Source organism: Petaurus breviceps, unplaced genomic scaffold (genome assembly GCF_028583685.1).
Source record: "Petaurus breviceps papuanus isolate PSGF00001 unplaced genomic scaffold, PetGlider_PUasm1.0 77, whole genome shotgun sequence".
Lineage (NCBI taxonomy): Eukaryota > Metazoa > Chordata > Mammalia > Diprotodontia > Petauridae > Petaurus > Petaurus breviceps.
This window is the reverse complement of record NW_027186492.1, coordinates 6354968-6376699: the sequence shown is the minus strand read 5'-3', so window position 1 is coordinate 6376699 and position 21732 is coordinate 6354968. Positions and strand designations below refer to the sequence as shown.

General features: G+C 40.4%; 2 protein-coding genes across 4 annotated transcripts in view; both read right to left on the bottom strand.

The window, feature by feature from the left end:
* Positions 1-277: 277 nt before the first annotated feature.
* CCNDBP1 (cyclin D1 binding protein 1) lies at positions 278-8785 on the bottom strand. Of its 2 annotated transcripts, XM_069105864.1 has the most exons (11): positions 8577-8785; positions 8423-8482; positions 8007-8086; positions 6685-6766; positions 6285-6381; positions 6045-6118; positions 4153-4229; positions 3284-3537; positions 1831-1891; positions 911-957; positions 278-685 (listed from the first exon to the last, which is right to left on the bottom strand). In XM_069105864.1, the coding sequence occupies exons 1-11, from the start codon at positions 8671-8673 to the stop codon at positions 577-579; spliced, it is 1038 nt and encodes a 345-aa protein (XP_068961965.1). In that variant the 5' UTR covers positions 8674-8785; the 3' UTR covers positions 278-576. The 2 variants fall into 2 exon arrangements, with proteins under 2 accessions (XP_068961965.1, XP_068961966.1); XM_069105865.1 differs by lacking the exon at positions 8007-8086 and having other exon boundaries at positions 8577-8736.
* A 148-nt stretch (positions 8786-8933) lies between these two features.
* Positions 8934-21732, bottom strand: part of TMEM62 (transmembrane protein 62) — a 56663-nt gene continuing 43864 nt past the window's right edge. For both annotated transcript variants that reach the window (XM_069105861.1, XM_069105862.1), the window contains 3 exons: positions 17790-17894; positions 14762-14880; positions 8934-9784 (listed from right to left, as the gene is read on the bottom strand). In XM_069105861.1, the coding sequence (XP_068961962.1) occupies positions 9452-9784; positions 14762-14880; positions 17790-17894 (557 nt within the window). In that variant the 3' untranslated portion in view covers positions 8934-9451. The remainder of the gene's footprint in view (positions 9785-14761; positions 14881-17789; positions 17895-21732) is intronic.

Below are 21732 nucleotides of genomic sequence, written 5' to 3'. Positions count from 1 at the left end.
GGGGGGGGGGAGGGGCGCGGCGGCTAGGTGGCACAGTGAATAGAGTGCTGGCCCTGGAGTCAGGAGGACCTGAGTTGAATCCAAATCTGGCCTCAGACACTTAACACCCCCCCCACACACACACACACAAAATTAGCCATGTGACCTTGGGCAAGTCACTTAACCCCAACTGCTCCACCAAAAAGCAAAAAAAGAAAGAGCCTGGCACACAGCAGGCACTTAATACTTGATGACTAACAGACTCATAGAACTGCCATTACAGACTAGAGGCAACATCTCTGGAAACAAAAAAAGGTATTTTATTGTAAATAAGGAATATACAGGATAAAGCTCTCCAGGAATCAGAGTGGCATAAATAAAAGGTCTTAGAAGCATCTTTTGTTTCCGCCCATAAAAGCATCACGCTCACATGCTGTGCACACATTTAACAGGTTTGGTTACTTGCTGGCCTTTGGACACAGCCTTCCTTTTTAAGCACAGTCTACAGTAATCCTAACCCAGGAAGCTTGTTGGCTCCACCATAACAGCCGATATCAGAGCCTGGCTGTGGCGCCATGAGAAGATGAGGAAGAAGGTTCAAAGCTCACCCTGGGTAAGGTTCTTGATTTTGTTCATGTTGTGATCAACAGCACTTGAGAGAAACTGGATCCAGTTTTCTTCTTCATGGGGACACACATGACTTGCCCTGAAGAGTGTGGGGAGAAAAAGAAATTGAATTCTTGATAGTTTCAAGGAACAGTCTATCCTCAAATACCCTTTCCTAGACACTTCCTGGGGAAGCAGAGCACCAAAGAGGTTCACGATAGGACCATTATCTGCTCACAGAAATTAGAGATATGGTGGCTGAAAGATGATAGCTCTGAACTGTCCCCCTGCATATTCTAAAAGGGTTTGGGAATGTCATACTTACTTTGTGATTTCAAGAACCTTTTTCAACACAGATGCAAGTTTTGCAGCCTATAAATTAAAAGCAGAGAAATAATTCATTCTGTCAACAGAAAAGGAAAGCAGAATGAAGGGAGACATACAGGAGTAAGTCAAGTCACAAAAGGTCAGCCCCACCTCATCTCAAGTCCCCCATTCTAGACAGCCTAGAATACACGCCCCGCTGTCAAGTGAGGTGACTGGTATTCCCTTTCACTCTTCCATCAACACATAGGAATTTTTACATGTATCAATATCAAGGTAACATGATACAAGCCTGTATAACAAATTCTATACATTTAAAGTTATCAAAGATTTGGAAGAATATTAAGAGATAAGTAAGAAAGTACAAAAAACTTTAAAATTAAATGAAATTTTTAAAATAATTCAGCACCTGTAATTTTTTACTTGGCTAGACAGAAATAAGTACTCTGAAGAGAAATAAAGTATTTTTTCTTGCTGTATCAAATAATTTTTTGGTAATTTGGTTGGTATGGCCTGAATAAGTAAATTAGTTTAGAAAGAATTGTCATTTTTATTATATTGGCTCAGCCTACCCATAAGCAATTGATATTTTCCCAACTGGTTAGATCTGACTTTGTGTGAGAAGTGTTTTGTAATTGTGTTCATATAGTTCCTCAGTTTTTCTTGACAGGGAGATTCCTAAGTATTTTATATTGTTTACAGCTGGTCAATAGTCAAGCTGGGTTTATGAAAAAAAAAAACTGCATTCAATTTGTTATGCAGTTTTCTTTTTAATTTTCAAACTGGAAGCCTATGGAGGAAGGAGCTAAAGATATTGGCTACAGCCATAAACAAATACACTGCCCTTTTGAGAAAACTCTGCAGAGAACTAGAATGCATGTCTGCCAAGTCTGTAGTTGTTCCTTTTGCATAAACACTTACATTGAGTCGCACAGTCATCTGATTCAAAGGTGGATACATGCTTAGAGCCAACTCATCCACACTAGAAGCAGAAAGAAAGAATCACTAACAGCAAACCTGAAGACACAGGCCCAGGCAGAGACTAGTGAACAAGAGTATTTACAGTAAAGAACAAAACAGGTTTAGACATTCAGGGTTTTTTTTGCTGGATTTCCCTTTTCACCTGCCTCTGTTCCCTAAAAACACAAGGTTCCAGGCATGAAAATCCTGATAAGAGCTGCCAGTAAGAAGCAACTAAACTCAAAATATATATTATATATAGTATGTGCCAGCAATCTATTTGTGCAACTGTAAAAATTCTATTTGCATTTTAGAGTCAAAGTGTTTGATCCATTACAGAAATGGGAGGATGCCACCCCAAGCAGAAGCCTGGGGGCTAATGTTTCCACAAATCAAGCTGCATTCATTCATTCAACAAATATCTATTACAGTCAGGTAGGGAAGATGGGTAAAGACCAATGATCTGTAACTTCAACAGTATGGGGTGAATAGAGGCAGATGGGGAGCTCCCCAAACACACAGATATTAAGTGACTTGCAGAGGGCCACAAAGCTAATACATGTCAGAGATGAGCTATGGATTCAATTCTTCATGATTTTAAAGCCAGCATTCTATCCATTAATCCACACTGGCTACTGGGGAGATAAGGATACACAATACAATCTGAAATACAAAAATATGAAAAAGAAAAGGGAGATTGAAACTTAGTACTAAATCAACATTTCTCAAATTAGTTAAGCTTTGGAAGACTCTATTTCCTTAAGCTATTGTCAGGTGATGAGAGGTACTTATGTGATATGCTGAAAAAACATTGTAGACATTGCAGTACAATGAGGATATCACTGTATTAATGGAATTTATAAATGCTGGTTCCAAGAGCCAGAATACCCTCAGGTTAAAAAGGGGTTGGAGAATTTCAGAGCAAAAGAGAGTGAAATTGAGTCTATTCTGAAAACACTGTCATATGTAATAAGTGTTTTTCTGAAACATACAAAATTCCATATATCAAGATTTCTCACAGCATGTAGATTCACATTACATGGAATTTTGGGAGATGCTATATTATGGAAGTTCAGAGGAGGGAAAGAATTTGTTTTGGGAAAGAAAGGGAAGAAGAGACCCAAAGATAGTTGCATGGAAGAACCGATATCTGAGTAGGTCAAGAAGACAGAACTGGGGACGCGGGGGGGGGGGGGGGGGGGGGGGGGGGAGAGGGGAGGGTGAATATTCCAGGAAATAGGAACAACATAAAAAAAAAAAGCAAAGTATACAGTAAGTCTGCAGACCAGCAAATAGTCAAATTTAGCTGGAGTGTAGCTTGTCTTAAGAAGAACAGCGGCCAGCTGGCACACAGCAGGTAAGAGAGAGGATTAAGTAAGCTGAAAAGGTCAATTATCTCAAGCTAAAGACTTACCTAGGGCTGATCTCATTGGAAATGTCTACAATGTCATCTAGCTGGGCAACCTGATCCGAGACAAGTGTCTTTCCGTGGCTTTCCACTGATGACTTGACCTTCTTGAGGCAAGCTTTAGAGGCTTTCATCAGTCCTATACACGGGGCTAAGAGCTGCTGGTCCTCTTCTGACCAATATGTGTCCCTATTACCCCGAGATCCCAATTCATCATCTTCCAAGATGTCACTGTAAGGGTCTCCACCATCCCCCTGTGCCTGGAAGACAATATGTTAATTTTGGATACCCAATTATCATATTAAATTTTCAAGAGAAAAGGCATCTGATTCTCTTTGGTTCAGACCCACCCACTGAGAGCCAAGCTCACCTTTCAGTCACTATCAAAACAAACAAACAAAAAAACCAAACCCCCAAACTCCTGACTGCCCATTTTGGTAATATTTATAAACTTAAGCAATTATGCTATTGTTACATTCACATAGTAAGTTCTAATAAATGGTATAGTAGAAAAAGTACTAGATCCATATCCTGACTCTACCAATCCCTAACAAGAGGACTCCTAGCACAATTTAATTTCTCTGAGCCTCAGTTTCTTGATCTATAAAATAGATATAGTCATACCATGTGCCTTTTTAAAAAGGATTGTGAGGATTAAATAAGATAAGGAACATAAAGTACTATATTGTCATTAAGCTGTTTTTATAATTAGTGATAAGGGAATTAAGTCACAAATTAAGCAAACAGTGGAACACAGGATAACAGTGAAAATAGGATTAAGATGAATTCAGTTAATGTTTAGGAAACTGGCTTCACTTTAAAGCTGCCTGATTTCCATTATCTATTAACTAACAAGTTGTTTTTCAATGACTTACCTGCTCCATTTCCTCAAGTGCATCTTTCACTACCCTCAGATAAGAAGCCAGCACTAAAAGAGCTGCAGCTTTGTTATCTATAAGCAGAACACGAGAAATCCAAATTAGAGGAACAACCCATTAAATTCTCTTATCATCTTACTAAAGAGAACCAATGATAATTTCTCCACTCTTAGCAGCTCTTAGGAGAGGATAAATGTTTCAGTGTCATTACTTTTGTCAATGACATCACCATTTACCCAGGGTCCTATGCTTGAAAGCTCGGTGCTATCTTTGATTCTCCCTTCCCTCTCTTTGTATCAGATACCAAGTACATGGATTTTACCTCTGCATATATCTCACATCTTTCGCCTAATCTCCATCCCTACCTTAATCACTCTAGCTGTTGTTCAGTTCTGTCCAACTCTTTATATCTTGGCAAAGATACAGCAGTGGTTTGTATTTCTTTCTCCAGTGGATTAAGGCAAACTGGGGTTAAGTGACCTGCCTAAGGACACACAGCTAGTTAAGTGTCTGAGGTCTTCTTTGAACTCAGGTCTTCTTGACTTCAGGCCCAGTGCTCTAACCAGTGAGTCACCCAGTTAATCACTCTAGTACAACTCTAGTACTAATCTGGCTTGGATTACTGAAATAGTCTAATAACAGGGGCAGCTAGGTGGCACAGTGAATAGAACACTGGCCCTAAAGTTAGCAGGCCTTGATCAAATCCCGACCTCAGACTCTTAACACTTACTAGCCCTGTGACCTTGGGCAATTCACTTAACCCCAATTGCCCTGCCCCCCCCCCCCCAATAGTCTAATAATAAATCTTCCCCCTCTATTTTATCCTTCATACTGCTGCTAGCATAATCTTTCTTATGCTTAGATCTGGTCATGTCACTTTCTGATCAAAAATCTTCAGTGGCTCACTAATGAATACCAGATTCTTTGACCTGGCATTTAAAGACTTCCACCATTTGGCGCTACCCTCCCTCTTCCAATTTTCTCCCATAATACTCTCTACTACAGCCAAACTGAACTACTTGTTGTCTGTCCCCTTTCATACCCCATGCTTTCCTGTTTCTCTTCTTTTTCTCTCATTATTCAATTATGCTGGGAATGCCCTCTCTGCCTTCCTTTGCATATGAATTCCTGTCCATCCTTTAAAGCCCAACTCAAATGCCATCTTCTCTGGGAAGTTTTCCCCAATCACCCAGCCCCCTTCACTTTTCTGTACTTAAGTGCTTGTCACCTTACTTTGTGTTAGGTATATGGGGATGTTTTATGTATATCTCATAGTTCTCCTACTTAACTGTAAATTCCATGAGGAGAAGAGCCCTGTGTTATGTAATCTTTATATTTCCCCCTGCACCAAGCAGAGGGCTTTGTATAGAGTAGGCCTTTAACAAAAGATTTGTGTCTGAATGTAAAGCTCTTTCCACCCTTTTTCAGTATCAAAATAAACTAGGTCCTTACTCATCCCAAGAAGAACTGAAATGCTTAAATCATGGCCCACTTGGAAATCACTTATTTTAGCCAAGAGTGTCTCCTCAGAAACATCTGGTTGTATCTAATGACTATTTCAGTAGTGTTCCTGACACTGTCTAGGAGTAAAACTAAGTACATGTACTCTGAATACTCAACAAATATCAAAATTCCCTAATGGAATTTGAACAGAAGGGGGAGGGTACTTTGGGGGGCAATGAGAAAGGAATAACTGAGTAGTAACACCACATTCCTTTCTCTAACTTTTAGCAGTGTTGGCTAATTCTTTAAAAATCTGTTACTTTAAATACTTGAAAAATCTGGATTACATTACATGTTACAAAATTGGAAGTGATATATGAAAAGTACCAATTCCCTCTCATACAGCTAAATACAAGCAACACCCCACTTCCCACTACCTCACTCACCTTTTGGTAGGTGAGACACCTGGTCACACGTTTCCCAGATACTGCCAGTTGATATGAGGTACTCCTGTGATATGCTAAAAAACAAAAACAATAAGGATGTCAACAACTCACATCCCTATCGTCTAAAAAGCATCCTTCCTGCCTGTACCATCCTGATGCCCTAAAGGAGACTCACAGGGTTTTCTTTCCTCCCCAGGTACTATGAGTCCCACCAAGTGACAAGCAGAACCAGGTCATTACCATTGAGGTTGAGCTCTGACAATCACCTCTGCAAGCTGGGCCATTCCCTCCACTACATCCACAATGGTATCTCGAACCATTTTTCGTAATGTGATACCTGCAACCAAAGCCAAGCTTTAAGCATCCTAGAGATCTTTCTGGGAGAAATCATTCTCTTCGACCTAGCTGAGAGTCTATATACTGCAGGGTATTAGACAATGCCTAAGCTTTACAAATGACCCGTCTTTTCTTTCCTACAGCTCAACAATCACCATTTATTTGGTAGTTTTTTTCTATCTAGAAAGGTAGTAATGTTCTGCCCAAAGAAGATCTGGCGAAAGAATTTTGCTAGAGCTTTTACTCACTCATTCAAAAACTCTATCTTAAGTATTTAAGTACCTTAGTGTGCAAAACAGATTACCTTGGTCTTTGGGAAGCCAGTAGTATGCAGAAACCTCTGCCAACACAGCATTCTGGATACTTTCACAGAGTTTCTTGCAGTCCTACAAAAAACACAGATCCATTCCAAAATGAAGAAGAGAGTGACATGATTAAAGCAACTGCCCTAGAGAAGAGCAGAAGTTCACATCAGCTTCATCATAAATCAAGTATTTACTGATCACCTACTATATATTCTCTAGGGCTTGGATACTGGACGCCCATACACCCCAGTCAACAAAATATCTATTGTATGGAAGAGAAAGAGTTAACACTATTCCAGGAGGCTGGTGACCTACTCTGGATCACACACCCCAAAATTTTGGACCGCATATTTTTGGGGAATCCCACCTTAAACCTGAAGGTAACTAGAATGGATCCAAGACATATCTATTTTCCCACAGTGACTCTTTCTGTGATCTCCTGCTCTTAATTTTATACTGCACAAAATTAATTCAGTGCTACAATTCTTTCACTTTAGCACTCAGTTCACATTAAGTAATAAAACAATCAGAAAAAAACACATAATTCTTTCTCCTCTCCTCCATTTACCTAACAGGCTGTTATTTCAAGAGCACAATTATCCAGTGTATTTTGTAAGTTCCTACAAGTAAAGCGATTCAAGTTAAAGAAGTTCCAGACTTCTAGAAGCTCATATATCAAAACAAGTTATGATTAGAGTACAAGGCACACACACATATACTGTAAACTATATGAAGATGGAGCTTTAGACAAAATGCTAATTTTAATTTCCAACCTGGAGTAAAGAAAAACACTGCAATGAATATCTGTATTCATTATTTAAGTATAAATATCTATGTAAAATAATGCTATACTGTTTCTTCATGGTGTCCCTAGGATTTTACCAGTACACCATAAAGGGTTTTAAAAAGAACAGGATTTTTTTTTTTTTGGGGGGGGGGATCCAACTATTACTACACTGTATTTATAGTCTGCTTTTTATCCAAAAAACTCAAGTACTTTCACATGCATCATCTCTGCTGGCATGAAGGAACAAACAGACAAGTTGTTCACTGCAGGAGAGGTGAAAATGGAAAAAAAAAATGTACGTATCGTATGCTGACTTTTGTATACATAGACTTATTTCCATGGAAACGAAGAGGGGAAAGGCAGGGGGAACTTGTGGATAACTTTACTCCAGGATTTGGTACTTGGCTCTGTAAAAACTTTGCGACTCGGCTGCCTTTGGTTTTAGAGAAAAGAACTGAAAGAAATAACCGGACGTCAATGGGAGAAAAGCAGAGCCTGAGCGGGCAGCACCAGAGCAACCCAAGACAAACCCACCTCTGGGGAAGGCAAGGGAGGTCTTGCGAAGGCCAGGCTCAGCTTCGTGGCTTCCTGAGACACGGCCAGGGCCCTCTGCCCTAGGGGAAGGAAAGGATCGATGGGGTGGGGGCAGCAGCTGGCGCCGATAAGGCTGCACCTGTTGGGGCTGCGCTGCGGCCGATAACCCCACAAGGCACCCCAAGCTCCTTCCCAGGCAGCGCACGCTTCTCATTCCCTCGGACGGCCCTGCCCCAAAGCAGACGCTCCGCCCCAGGGCACCTGGGAGAAGCCGACTCAGTCTCCCCTCCCGTCTGTTGCTCCCTCAGTCTCACAGGTGGGTGTGGGCAAGGGGGTCTTCTTGCTTCCAGGGAGGGAGCCTGGCGGGAAGAGGGAGGTGGGTCCCCTCCCGAACGCCAGGGGTAAGACTCACGTACCGAGCTGGCCCCAAAATCTGTGCGCATCGAACGCCTCCGTGGTCTTCCGGGCCTCGCCATCTGCGGAGGGGCGGGGTGGGCCGTGAGAGGGGAAGGGAAAGAAGGGGCCCCGGCTTCCTCTCCCCGCAGCCCGAGCCCGAGCCCAAGTCCTCACCCCGCACCCGCGGCAGTAAGGTGCGCAGCGCCGCGATGAGCCTCCGCAGCTGCGCCACGGGCTCCTCCGCGCTCGGTCCCGCTGCCCCGAGATCCATCGCGTCCGGCCTGAGACACCAGAGGCCGCTCACTAGGGGCTGCCCTAGAACGCTCCAACTTCCGGAAGGGAAGCTCTAGACCTCAACTTCCGGCGCTCTTCGGCCGCTTCCGGCAATACTGTGGAGCCGGCTCCGCGTGGGGCCGAGGGAGGACGCTCGCTACCCGAATGCTGGGCGTGTCTGGGACGCCAAGTGAGCAATGTAGGCTCCCCCTCCCCCTTTGTCTCCGCCCTTCGACCGAGATACCACTCCGGACCGCAAACTGTTTATCCGTTTATTTGATTAGTTTGAAACAGTCCCACCCCTGTAGGCAGAGACCCTAGAAAACCTCAAATTCAATGAAACCAACCACAACCCACCTGGGGCGGGTGTTCGGGGTAGGCAAGACCCGGAGGGAAGAGGTCGGCCGGGTACTAGCCTAGGGGTCGGGGTCCGGAGCCCCGTACCACCCCTCCCAGCGGGCCTCCAACTCGGGAGGTGCCCGCACAGTGCAGCATTTTCATTCCACAAAGTTCACTTCACCCCTTCGCTTCCATAGGGAATAAGCAGCAAAAATCAGCAATCACAGCATTATTTAGGGGTCGTTTTCGGAGGTTCATTCTTAGTGAATCGGCATGTAGCCCACCAGCTACACACCAGCTACAGCGAGCCGGTCAAGTCTCTCTAAGCAGCAGGGCCAACCGGCGCAGCTCCCCTGGGCGGGCCTCCCCGGAGGGTGGCTGGCACCCCGGGGGGCGACAGCAATAGGGAGTCCAAGCTCTGCCCCGCTGCACATGCATCATTGCCTTTGGGGGCTCTCATGGCTTTTGAGTTCCACAGTGAAGGCCCTGAGTTCCCTGGGGCTCAGGATCCATGCCCAACGAACAAGAACTGGGGTAAACAGCGCCAACCAGGTATACAAGGGGGAGAAGAGAACAGCCACAGTGCCATAGGCCTTCCCGAGCAAATAAATGCTACCAATTTGGCATAGGTAGAACAGCAGCATGAAGATATGGGCAGGTAGAATCTTGTAGTATCTTCCCTTGAGATGAGTGGAAAAGATGTAACCCTGGCATCGCAGCAACAAGGTCCAGCACAAATAGACCAAAAGGGGTATATTAAAAAGCAAAATCTGGAAAAGGAAACAGGACAATTATCTGCATATGGCAAATGGCTGATAGGGGCAGAATCTGCCAATTTATGACCACAAAGCTAATTCTCTATTTGTAACACCTATCTTTATCTCCAAGAACTTTCACTGAGGATGGAGCACCCGCCTACACGCCTACACCATGCTTGTGCAAGACACCAAAACTCGCGTCCAACTTTCTTCATCAGTAAAAAAAGGATATTACTAATCCTGCCTACTTCTCAGAGTTGGTAGCTTATCAAATGAGAAAATTTAGGGGACACCGCTTTTCTTTGTAAACTAGAAAATTTTTTCAAACTAAATTTTATTATCATCACCATGTTTTGTGAATCATCTGAAATCACATCAAGGCAACCAAACCCGACATGATTTTCATTCATCCAACAGTACTTACTTATTCTAACAAGCAGCAGAGAATGTATATTAGAGTTGAGAGATTTAAGTGCCTCCTATGATGTGCAAGACACTATGCCAGGTTAGACGTGGGATACAAAGACAAAATTCTTGCTCTCCATGAGTCTGTGTTCTACTGAGAAGGGGGATCAGGAGAGACCTTATTTAGGAGGGGGCACCTAAGAAATACCATGGAGGTAGGAAGGGATTGTACAAGGTAAAGGTGAAAGGGAGGCCATGTGGCCTTGCAGTCACAGTGTTGGACCCAGACTCGGGAAGACCTAGGTTTAAATCCCACCTCAGACAATCACCATTTTGGACCCTGAGCAATTAACTTAACCACTCAGCTCCAGTTTTCTCATTTGTAAAATGTGGATGGTAGGTCAAATGAGTTCATAGTTGCAATTTTACTATGAAAATGTTAGCTATTATTATGTTATGCAAAGGTCCAGAGGTAGGAGATATAATATTATATAAATTAATATTATTAATTAATAAATATATTAATACAAATTAATATATAGTGGGAGTTGGGAACCTTCAGCCTCAAAGCCACACGTGGCCCTCTAAGTCCTCAAGTGTGGCCCTTTGACTGAATCCAAACATTTGTTCCGTGAAGTTTGGATTCAGGCAGAGGGCTGTACTTGAAGACCTAGAAGGCCATGTGTGGCCTCGAGGTTGAAGGTTCCCCACCCCTGGTATGGAGGATAGCTTAGAAGGCCAATTTCACCAGAACAGAAAATGCTCAAGAAGGAAGTATTATGAAATAATTTGGAAAAGAGGTGAGAGTCAGATTGTGGAGAATTTTAAATGCCAGGCTGAAGATTTTGTATTCTATCCTACAGGCAACAGGGAGCCAATGAAAACTTTTAACTGGAGGGAGGCAGGAAAGATATGGTCAGATCTGTTTTATGAATATCAGTATGGAAGCTATTTGTAGAGGTTGGGAATAGATGGGGTGGGATGGGATGAGGCAGAAAGAATAATTAAGAGGGGTAGCTAGGTGGTGCAGTGAGTAAAGCGCCGGCCCTGGAGTTAGGAGGACCTGAGTTCGGTTCTGGCCTCAGAAACTTAACACAAAAAAAAACTAGCCGTGTAACCTTGGGAAAGTTACTTAACCCCAACTGCCGTCCAAAAGGCAAAAAAAAAAGAATAAGAGACTACTTCTTTCACTAGTCTTAAGAGGTAATGAGGGTAGAGACTGTATGAGTAGAGAGAAATAGATGGTTGTATTAAATAAGACTTAGCAGCTGATTGGGGCAACTGGGTGGTACAGTGGATAGGGCACCAGGTATGGAGTCAGGAAGACTAATTTTCCTGAGTTCAAATCTGGCCTCAGACACGTACTAGATGTGTGACCCTAGGCAAGTCACTTAACCCTGTTTGCCTCAGTTTCCTCATCTGCAAAATGAGTAGGAGAAGGAAATGGCAAATCACTCCAGTATCTTTGCCAAGAAAACCCCAAATGGGGACACAGAGTCAGATATGACTGAAAAGCCACTAACTGGCTATGTGAACTGAGGAAGAGAGAAGGGTCAAGGATAACTTCAAGACTGAGAACCTCTAGGCTCATTTTTTATGTTATTTAATGAAATAATACTTTAATGAGTATAAATGTAAATTAATTACTTTATATATTTCCATATAGACACATCTATCTCAAAATAGTGTTGTGACTTAAATTTTCCATTTTGCTATAATGCTTTTCAGTCTCTCAGTCCCCCAGGTCACATTAAGGTCATCTCTACATCTAAATGTTTTTATTCTCTCTTCGCTTCTATGTGGTGGATGAGCTTAGGCATGGAAAAAGGAAGTACAGAAAGTAAGTTAGAGGAGGAAGAGAGTTCCCTCTGCTTTCTAGATAATATTTATGGATAAACTTTATGCGTTGCTTGGTGTTTACTTCAGCAACCTTCATAAACATTTACCCTTAAGGTTCAAATATGCTACGTAAAGAGAATACAGAAAAAGGGAAGCATAATGGAACTAAAGAACCAGTAATTCTCTATCTGTGATGAATGCTTTCCTCCATGAAGTGTATTTATCTTTAAATACTTTCTTTATAGATACATAACTTCTTTAATAATAATAGTGCTTCTAAAAGGAAGCCAAACTCTTAAGTAATTGAAAAGCCAGTAATGGTTCCAAAGTACAGATAAAGAAACATACTTCCCTCTGCAGGGAGGCAGGTACAAAGGAAGAATGGAAAAGAATGGAAAATTTGCATATATTGTTGGATATAGTCACTGTACTGGGTTTGGGGTTTTGTATTTGGGGTTTACTTTTTTTGCTTAACTATTTCCACTTGTTACAAGAGAATTGTATTTTGGACTTGCATGATAGAGTATATCTAGGAATTTTAGGGATATAAAAACAAAAGATATTAATAAGATATTATTTTAAAATAATAGTAAAAATAATCATACATCATAGGTACAGGTTTTTAGCACAATACAACATATACACAACCAGTATTATCCCAGTGTAACTTACATCCCACAGATTTCCAAATAAAATTTAACTTTTGTAATTATTTCTCAATTCAAACATCAGTAAATTATATTTTTTAACCTTTTTTCCTTTAAAAAAAGATTCGGAACATATAGCAATTGCTTTTCAGTAGTAGTGCTACTGATCTAGATAAGGAAGCAATTTAGAGAAAATTAAACAGAACTAATGGATAAGAGTGTTGTTCTACAGTCAGAAGACTTGAGTTTAAATCCTACATAAGACACTAACTAGCTATGTGACCCCGGGCAAGTCATTTAACCTCTGTCTGCCTCAGTTTCCTCAACTATAAAATGGGTAATGTAACAGCACCTAACTCAAAGGGTTGTTGTAAGGATCAAATGACATATTTGTAAAGGGCATAGCACAGTGCCTGGCATGTAGTAGGTGCATAATGCATGCTCATTCTTCTTTCCCTCGACCCAGTGCTTATGGCAAAGTTGTTTGTTGGGGGGTGGGAGGTTGGCCAGGAGAAATCTTGACACACCCAGTGTCAAATTGGCAACACTACAAGAAGGGTTGGAGACTTGTACAGTTTCTCTTCAAGAACACCCATGTTTGTTGAGCTCTTTGTGAGTTCAAGATCTGACATGTGAGGTTAGTACACATGTGTAATAGACAAGTCTTGTTTGCTTTTGTGAATATTACTGTTATTTTCTTTTCTATCTGCAATATCTTGACATCCACAGTTCTGGGGCACACCTAGCAAATTCACAATATGTACTTTGAGAAACGCTAGACTCAAACAATGTAAATGCAATCAACAACAAGAAAGAAAGGGAACACTGTGAAATTATAGTGACCAAGCATGAAGAAATGAGAAAATATATCTCCCTTCCTTCTTTACAGAGGTGGGGGAGTACAAGTGTAGAAAATGGCATATACTGCTAGATTCAGATGATATGTCAATTAGTTCTGTGGAACTGATTTTTTTTCCTCTTACTCATTTTTTGTTTCTAGGTAAAGCCACTGGCTGGGCAGAGGTGAGAGGGAAATATTCAGAAATGAAGATGATAAAAACAAAAGATAGGGGCGGCCAGGTGGCTCAGCGAGTAAGAGCACCGTCTCCAGTGTTGGGATGACCTGGAGATCAAATCCCGGGCTCAGACACTCAGCACCACACCCAGAAATAACTGGCCGTGTAACCTTGAGCAAGTTACTTAACCCAGATTGCTTAAAAAAAAAAAAACCCAAAAGATATCAATAAGCATCTAAACACCTTTTAAAGAAAACTTTAAAGAACTATGTATGTTAACTATTATGACCATAATTTCATTTGCCAATCTACAATTAAACTCTGTGAATAAAACAAAGAGGTCACTGAAAAGGGCCATCATGCTAATGAGAAGTAAATACCATCATGACAGTCTGGGTTGAAGAGCTTAGAAAAATCCCTTTTCTGATGAAGGACTTGGGATGTGATTGTTCAAGAGAATAGAGAAAACTTAATACTATTGGTTTTATGAGATTCTACCAGCTCCCCTCAAGAGTAAATGAATAAAGACTTTGCTCACACAGACACAGACACACACACCCCTATGCCCACATTCATAATCTTTTCCAGCTACCATCCATGGGGTCTTTTAGGAAGGTCAAGGTGCCTCCTCCTTGTTCCATAAGCTATACTAGAATGTACACTGGTAACAGTTCAGCTAGATTCAGGCCATGAAGTTTAAATCCAATATTGGATTTTGCAAGTAATTGTTTTTTAGGGCTTTCTAGCTGGCATATTTTTTGTGGAAGTAGCTTCCATTCAATACCACTGTTAATCTAATGTTCTCATTCTTGAATGTATTGTTCTTTTTTCTGGGTAGTAATAAGTTCGCACTACATTTTGGTCCAAAGGGAAGATGTTCTCAGTATGTCTTCCTCATCATTTGTCTGTATAAGGTCCAGAGATCTCATAAATCTGTCAAATTATATGCCTCATTTTAATCCCAGCCCCATTTTAAAGTATTTGTCATTCTACTTTTTCCTTCTACTAAAAATTACATCTTTTATTGGAGGAAAAATTTTTCATGGCAGTATGATTTCTGAATTTTAACTGATGATTCTTACCTTAATAATTCCAATTACATATGTCATGCTGCCTGGAAAGAAATGTCCATCAACAAACACACCATAGGAAAAGCAGCAGCCCATTTTACCATCGGTAATTTCACCAACAAACCATGGTCCTGAAAGGCACATTGGACAGGAAGGAAGAAGAATAAATAGGTAACATTCAGTGACTCCTTAAGATGCATTTAGGAGAACAATGAAGACAAGAAACAACAGATTCATGATGTTGGAGTAATTTCTGAATCAGCTTCCTAGGTATAGGAAGACCATTGACTCATTATTTGATCTGAGACTGGCATATTTGTGTGGTAATGACATAAAACATTTTATTTGTGTCTTTCCATGTGCCTCGTTTTAGATTTAATCCCTGTGAGCCATATGTTTTAGGCAGTTAACTTCTTCAGTCTGTATAATGAAGCTACCCCTAAGCATTTCTGTACCCAAAGATGATATATGTTCTATTTTCAATGAATAGTTTTCAGACTCACCATTTTCCAGGAAAATTATTTTTCAATAATGACCACAGTATGATACTCATTTATCTAATTTATCTCATATCTTATTTATCTAATATCAGACTCTATAAGATAGTGCTGTGAATTTTCCAGGTAAGTGAAATTTGCCCTTCTAAGTGCAAAAACCATTTATTTTAACCATTTCTGATTAAATTGAATGATTTTCTATAAATTAACATTTTTGATAACCAGTTATTTTTATGTACTTCCATTACTGAATAGTTAAGTTTTCAAGTTTTATTGATGCAGGTAAAGTTCATCTTGTAATTCCCCAAGAATGCTGTGTTCTTCCAATAGATGTTGATTCTGTTTGCTTTATTTGGTTAGATGGATTTTTTTTCCCCTCAGTATGCTGCTTTGCATCTTCCCAATAGCTTCATATGGGCTAAAGAAAAGTCAGTTCTATGTATCAGTTTAGCCTCAGTCCTTCCCTATATTCTCAAAAAAGTCAATTTTCTATTTCTCTCCTTAAGAGGAAAACATTAGTAATGGAAAATAGTTCCTGTTGGCTAGGGAGAATAGCTTTTTCAAAAGCACATGCAATCTCCGCAGACTTACTTTTGTATACTCTCCAGTAAAAATATCTTATCCTAAAAAACTTTGTCTTTTATTTTCTATCTTAGACAAAACAATTTCCAGGTGTTGTTCTCAAGCTCTATATTGTTTCTTCCTCCTTTTCTTTATGATTTCTTTTCATACCTTGCACTCTAAATAATCAGATTTGCTTCTCAGTTTTGAAGCAAAAAAAGGACCTGGACAACTTCATCCCCTGCCATTTATTCTTTCCAGAAGTTCAGGGTGGAAGAGTTTGCCCCCAGAAAAATTTTTCTCAATGGATACTTTATATGACCATTACATAGGATAGAGAACCAAACATTTTTCTGTAACCATACCTATTTTCTGTCTTCTCATGCTGAAGCAGAAAAGGAAAAAAGTTGCAAAGGGCAAAAAAAAAGTGCAAAAGTTGCACTGACACTATACAACTGTATCACATAGTAGGTGCTTCATAAATGTTTTAGTGGAAAGAATCTGTTTCTGAAAATGGGCTTTGGTCACCAAGCAACACTGGCAGACCTATGTGGGACTTGAAGGACTATTTTGTTTCTATCCAAAATAGTGACTTTCTTAAAGCCCTGGGAATGGTAGTAACTCCAGTGGCTCCCTATTACTTCCAGGATCAAATATAAAGTCCTGTTTGGCTTTTTAAATCCTTCACCATTTGTCCTCTTCCAACATTTCCAATCTTCTTATATTTGACTCCCTACCATGTACTCTCTAGTCCAGCAGCTTCTCTGGCCTACTTGGGGTTACACTTCATGCTTTATACTGGCAGGCTCCCAGTCCTGGGAAGCTCTGGTCCTTCACTTCTACCTCCTGGCTTCACTGGATTCCTTTAACACTCAGCTCAAATCCCATCTTCTACAAAAGGCCTTGCCTTGCCTGCTCCCCCTAGCTGTTAGTACCTTTCCTTTGAGATTACCTACCATCTACTTTATTCATAGTATTTATAGGTTGATTCCTCCACTAGAATGTAAGCTCCTTGAGGGTAGGGACCATGTTTTTGCCTTTCTTTTCACCCCCAACATATAGTGTAGTGCCTGGCATATAGTAAGAGCTTAATAAATGCTTGTTGACTAATTAAATGCTTCAAAGATAGTTTGGATAGGATTTCAATTTACTGACCTCAGTTTCTTACTTATGTAAGCTTATTTTTTAGGTAGTATTCACAGTTAAATATTGAGGCTTATTTGCCATTTTGCTTTTACATTAACAAGTTCTTAGACTGTCTCCTCAATATCTTTATAGTCAAATTGTTCTAAACTAATGTACCCTAAGCATTTTAGGTAACAGCTAGAAGGTGCAATGAATAGAGCACTGGACCTATAGTCAGGAAGATCTGAGTTCAAATACAGCTTTAGACACTCACTAGCTGCCAGAAAACAGACAGTGACTTCAGGCAGTGACTAAAGGGCAGATAACAGTGACTTCACTTAATCTCTTTTGCCTCAGTTTCCTAGTTTGTAAAAGTTTAAATCTCTTAGGTTTATTGCAAAGATCAAATGAGATAATATTTGGAAAATACTTAGCATAGTGCCTGCTGGCAGGTAGTAGGTACTATATAAATGCTAGCTATTACTATTATTATTATTATTAGGAAACAGCTAATCAGGGCAGCTAGGTGGCACAGTGAATAGAACACTGGTCCTGGAGTCAGGAGGACCCGAGCTCAAATCCGGCCTCAGATACTTAGCACAAAAACTAGCTGTGTGACCTTGGGCAAGTCACTTAACCCCAAATGCCCTCCAAAAAGCAAAAAAAAAAAAAGGAAACAGCTAATCAGCCAAGACCATTATCCCAATAAACGGCTTGTAAAGATAAACACATATCACTTATTAAAGCAAAAACTCTATATAGATATTGAGAATTTTACTTAAATACCTTTTCCACTATAATCTTTATAAGCATCTTGAAAGAATTTTCTAAAACCTCGGGTTTACTAGGCTACTTACCCAAAACTGTATACAAATTCAGGAACAACACAATGTAGTAGAAGGTGTCTGTTTTGCTCAAGACATTAAGGGAAAATATGGCCAGACTCATATATCCTGGAGTTCCTAAACAGAGTAAATTTGAACAATCCAGTAAATATGAAGCACAGTTCAATTTCTTTAAAATATCTTCTAGAAGAAAGGTGTTAAATAGAAATAGGTCCTTACAGATAGCATATTGACTTAGAAAACCACAAATCAACATTATTTGTGCTTTACTGTATTTTTGTTTTGTTAAACATTTCTCAATTACATTTTAATCTGATTTGGGGTATGAGGTGAGTCTGACACCTCTGTTCTATAAGAATATGGTCTATAATGATTTCTGCTGTGTATTTATGTTTTAATAAGATGATCAAATGACTCATGAAATGTTTCTTGTTGCCTCTGGAAATGCAATAAAATCAACTTCAACCACTCCTTTATTTGCCTCCCCAAAGAGACTCTGTGAGCCATCCTTGCATTTTTGTGTTCTGGTTTCAAGTATAATAATTATTTCAAGATTGAGGTGATTGAGTTGCTCTAGTAGTGTGTGTACCCAGTCACTGGACAAGCCCTTACATTTTAGAGGACCAACCACTAAGTCAGTATTTACAGACAGTCTAAAAACTGTGTGTGATTCTTCATACCTTTTGATATTTTCCTACCACTGTGACACCATTACTATAACAAACACATGGAAGGGCTGTGGGTAATTTTGTATTTTTCTTTGCCAAGTAATGCACTAGAGAAGCAGCATAAAGGATGCCAGCAAGAGAGACAGATGATCAAAGTAAGCCAATCATGTACTATGAGTGGGGATGACCAAAGGGCAGCTCTAATACTCCACTGATATTCTTGCCATGTGATGGGGTCTACAGGAAGACCCTAGCACACTGAACAGTTCCATATAGGATTTCTGGCAGGACAAGGAGTCTAAATTTTACTCAGCAAAAAATAGGGAGGTACTAAAGATTTCTGAATAGACTGATATGTCAGATCTATGTATAAAAAAGATAAGTTGGTTGAACCATGATTGAAGTGGGGAGAGTAGAGGTGGGAAAGTACATTATTTGGGCTTCAAGAAGGCATTTCTAGCAGTTTCAATGACCTCTGCTTAATTAACACAACAAAACTTTCACATTTGTACTTGAAGTTAGGTTGAAAAACACCAGTCTTACATAAGATTTTTCAGGAGTGGGCTCTAAAATTAAAAAGATTAAAAACTGGCTGGTAGTGCATCTCATCCCTCAGTAACATCAATGAGATATTCATCCACCTAGATGACAAAGAGGGCTCGCTATTAAAGAAAAGTATCAGTATCTCTGAGGAGCAGATTTAGAGTTGGAAAAAACCTCAGAGGTCATACAGTCTGCTGCCTCATTTTACAGGGAAGAAACTGAAGAGAAAGGTTAAATGATTTGCCTATGGTCACATGGCTAGTAGGTGGTTGACTAAGATTTGGATCTGGATCCTAGGACTAAAAATCTGGTTGTTTTTCCCATTATGCTGTTACTCATCATCCAGGGCTGCCCATACCATACCTTTAAGGGGGCCCAATACTATCTGAACTAGAACCCATTTAACTTGACATGAAGCTAGGAGATGAGATGAGGAATATGCTACCCAAGAACTTAGATCCAAAAAGATTATGATGGAAAAGGTATTGAGGTAAAATTCCCAAGATCTATAGAACTTTTGCCTCAAAATTGGTAAATTATAAGTAGGGACTGCCAGTTCAATATGAGGCAACAATATGATATGGCAGCAAAAAAAGCTCACATCTTCCTAAGGTTGCAGTTTGAGATGCAGGGTCACAGAATGAAGAAGGTACAGTGCCATTATATTCAGACCTAGTCAGCACTCCACAGTTGGAGCATGTCCAGAAGATGGTAACCAGGATGATGAGAGGACTTAGAGAACATAAGGAAAGAATTAGAGATGCTTAACATTGAGAAGGTTTGAGGGTAAGAAACATAGCTGTCTTCCAAGTATTTGAAAATCTATCACGAAGAAGAGGAATTCAATCTGTTCCGCTTGAAACTAAAAATAAGAACTAGGAACAATGAATGAAAGTTGCTGAGATTTATTATTTGATATGAGGAAAAACTGAGTAATTTGAGTCATCAAAAAGTGAAATGAGCATCATTTCTCATCTGGCCTACTTTAGTAGCCTGCTAATCATCCCCCCTTCCTCAAATCTCTACCTTCTCCATTCCATCCACTACACAGCTGCTAAAGTGATATTTCTAAATAATAATAATAATACCACCTAACATTTAGGTATTACTTGCAAACACTTTCAGATTTGCAAAATATCTCATTCTATTGCCACAACAACCTTGAAAGGTAGGTGCTATTATTATTCCATTTTATAGATGAGGATACTAAGGTAGATGGACTCAATGACTTTGCTTGTCACAAAGCTAGTGTCTGTGAGTGGATTTGAGCTCACATCTTCCTGATTCCAACTCCAGAGCTCTATCTACTGTGTTACTGTGCTGCAGAAGACAACTAAGTCAATACCCTGCAATAAACTGCAGTGGCTATCTGTTATTTCTAGGATCAAATATAAACTCCTCTAATTAGTCACAGAATGTAGTCCTTCTTTCCTCACTGGAAGTCTTCAAGAAGAGTCTGGATGAGGGGCGGCCAAGTGGTGCAGTGAGTAAGAGCACCGGCCCCAGAGTCGGGAGACCTGGGATCAGTTCCGGCCTCAGATACTCGGCACCCACACAAAAATAACTAGCCGTGTAACCTTAAGCAAGTTATTTAACCCCAATTGCTTAAAAAAAAAAAAAAAAGAAGAGTCTGGATGGTTACTTGTTGGGGATGTTGTAAAATGGACTTTTACTAAGTTATGGGTTGGACCAGGTCTACAAAGACCCCTCCAACTGTGACTCATTTGTAGTTTAGTACATAGCCATTTAAATGAGATAGTCTTATGACGAAAAAAAGTCTGCTTTCACTGTGAAATACCCTACAATGTAGCATGGCGTGGTCCCCGGAAGACCAGAGTTAGTTCCCATTGTTGCCTGGGATAGATATTAGCTCTAGTGGGACAATGAAAAGAGAGGGAACAGAAACAGCACAAGTATTTCCTGGTCAGCTGATTGAAACCCACAGTAAGGCCATAACTTTCATCTTGCTGCCCTCCCCAACTTTCATTTTTTTTTTTATTTTTTTTAAAGCAATCGGGGTTAAATAAGTTGCTCAAGGTTACACGGCCTATTTCTGGGTGTGGTGCTAAGTATCTGAGCCCGGATTTGATCCCCAGGTTATCCCGACACTGAAACTGGTGCTCTTACTCACTGAGCCACCTGGCCGCCCCTAAGCAATTGGGGTTAAGTAACTTGCTCAAGGTTACATGGCCAGGTGTTTCTGAGTGGGTGCTAAGTATCTGAGCCCAGGATTAGATCCCCAGGTCATCCAGACACTGGAGCCAGTGCTCTTAGTCACTGTGCTACCTGGCCGCCCCCCTCCCCAACTTTCAACGTGCTATTGGGGTTGCTTCTTGAGGGTACATGTGGCTAGTGCTATCAAGATTATATGGAATACACAAGGTAAAAGGCCTTTAGGACTTTGGAGAAATATATTGCCCAGGGTGTGGAGACATATTTGTCAGAAGAGTGCCCCAGAGTATGTAATCTCTGAGGGGAAGGCATTGGCAAGAAGTCTGGTACACAAGGAAAGTGCATAATTTTCCTCTAAGGTACGAAAATACTTGTACAATTTCTCTTTCAAAATTGCAGTCTTATAAGTTCTTAACCTAGAGTCCACAAACTTTTTTGAAAAATATTTTAATAAGTGTATTTTTTTGGAGGGGGAAGGTAGAGTAATTGGGGTTGTGACTTGCCCAAGGTCACATGGCTAGTTTGTGTGTGTGTGTGTGTGTGTGTGTGTGTGTGTGTGTGTGTGTGTGTGT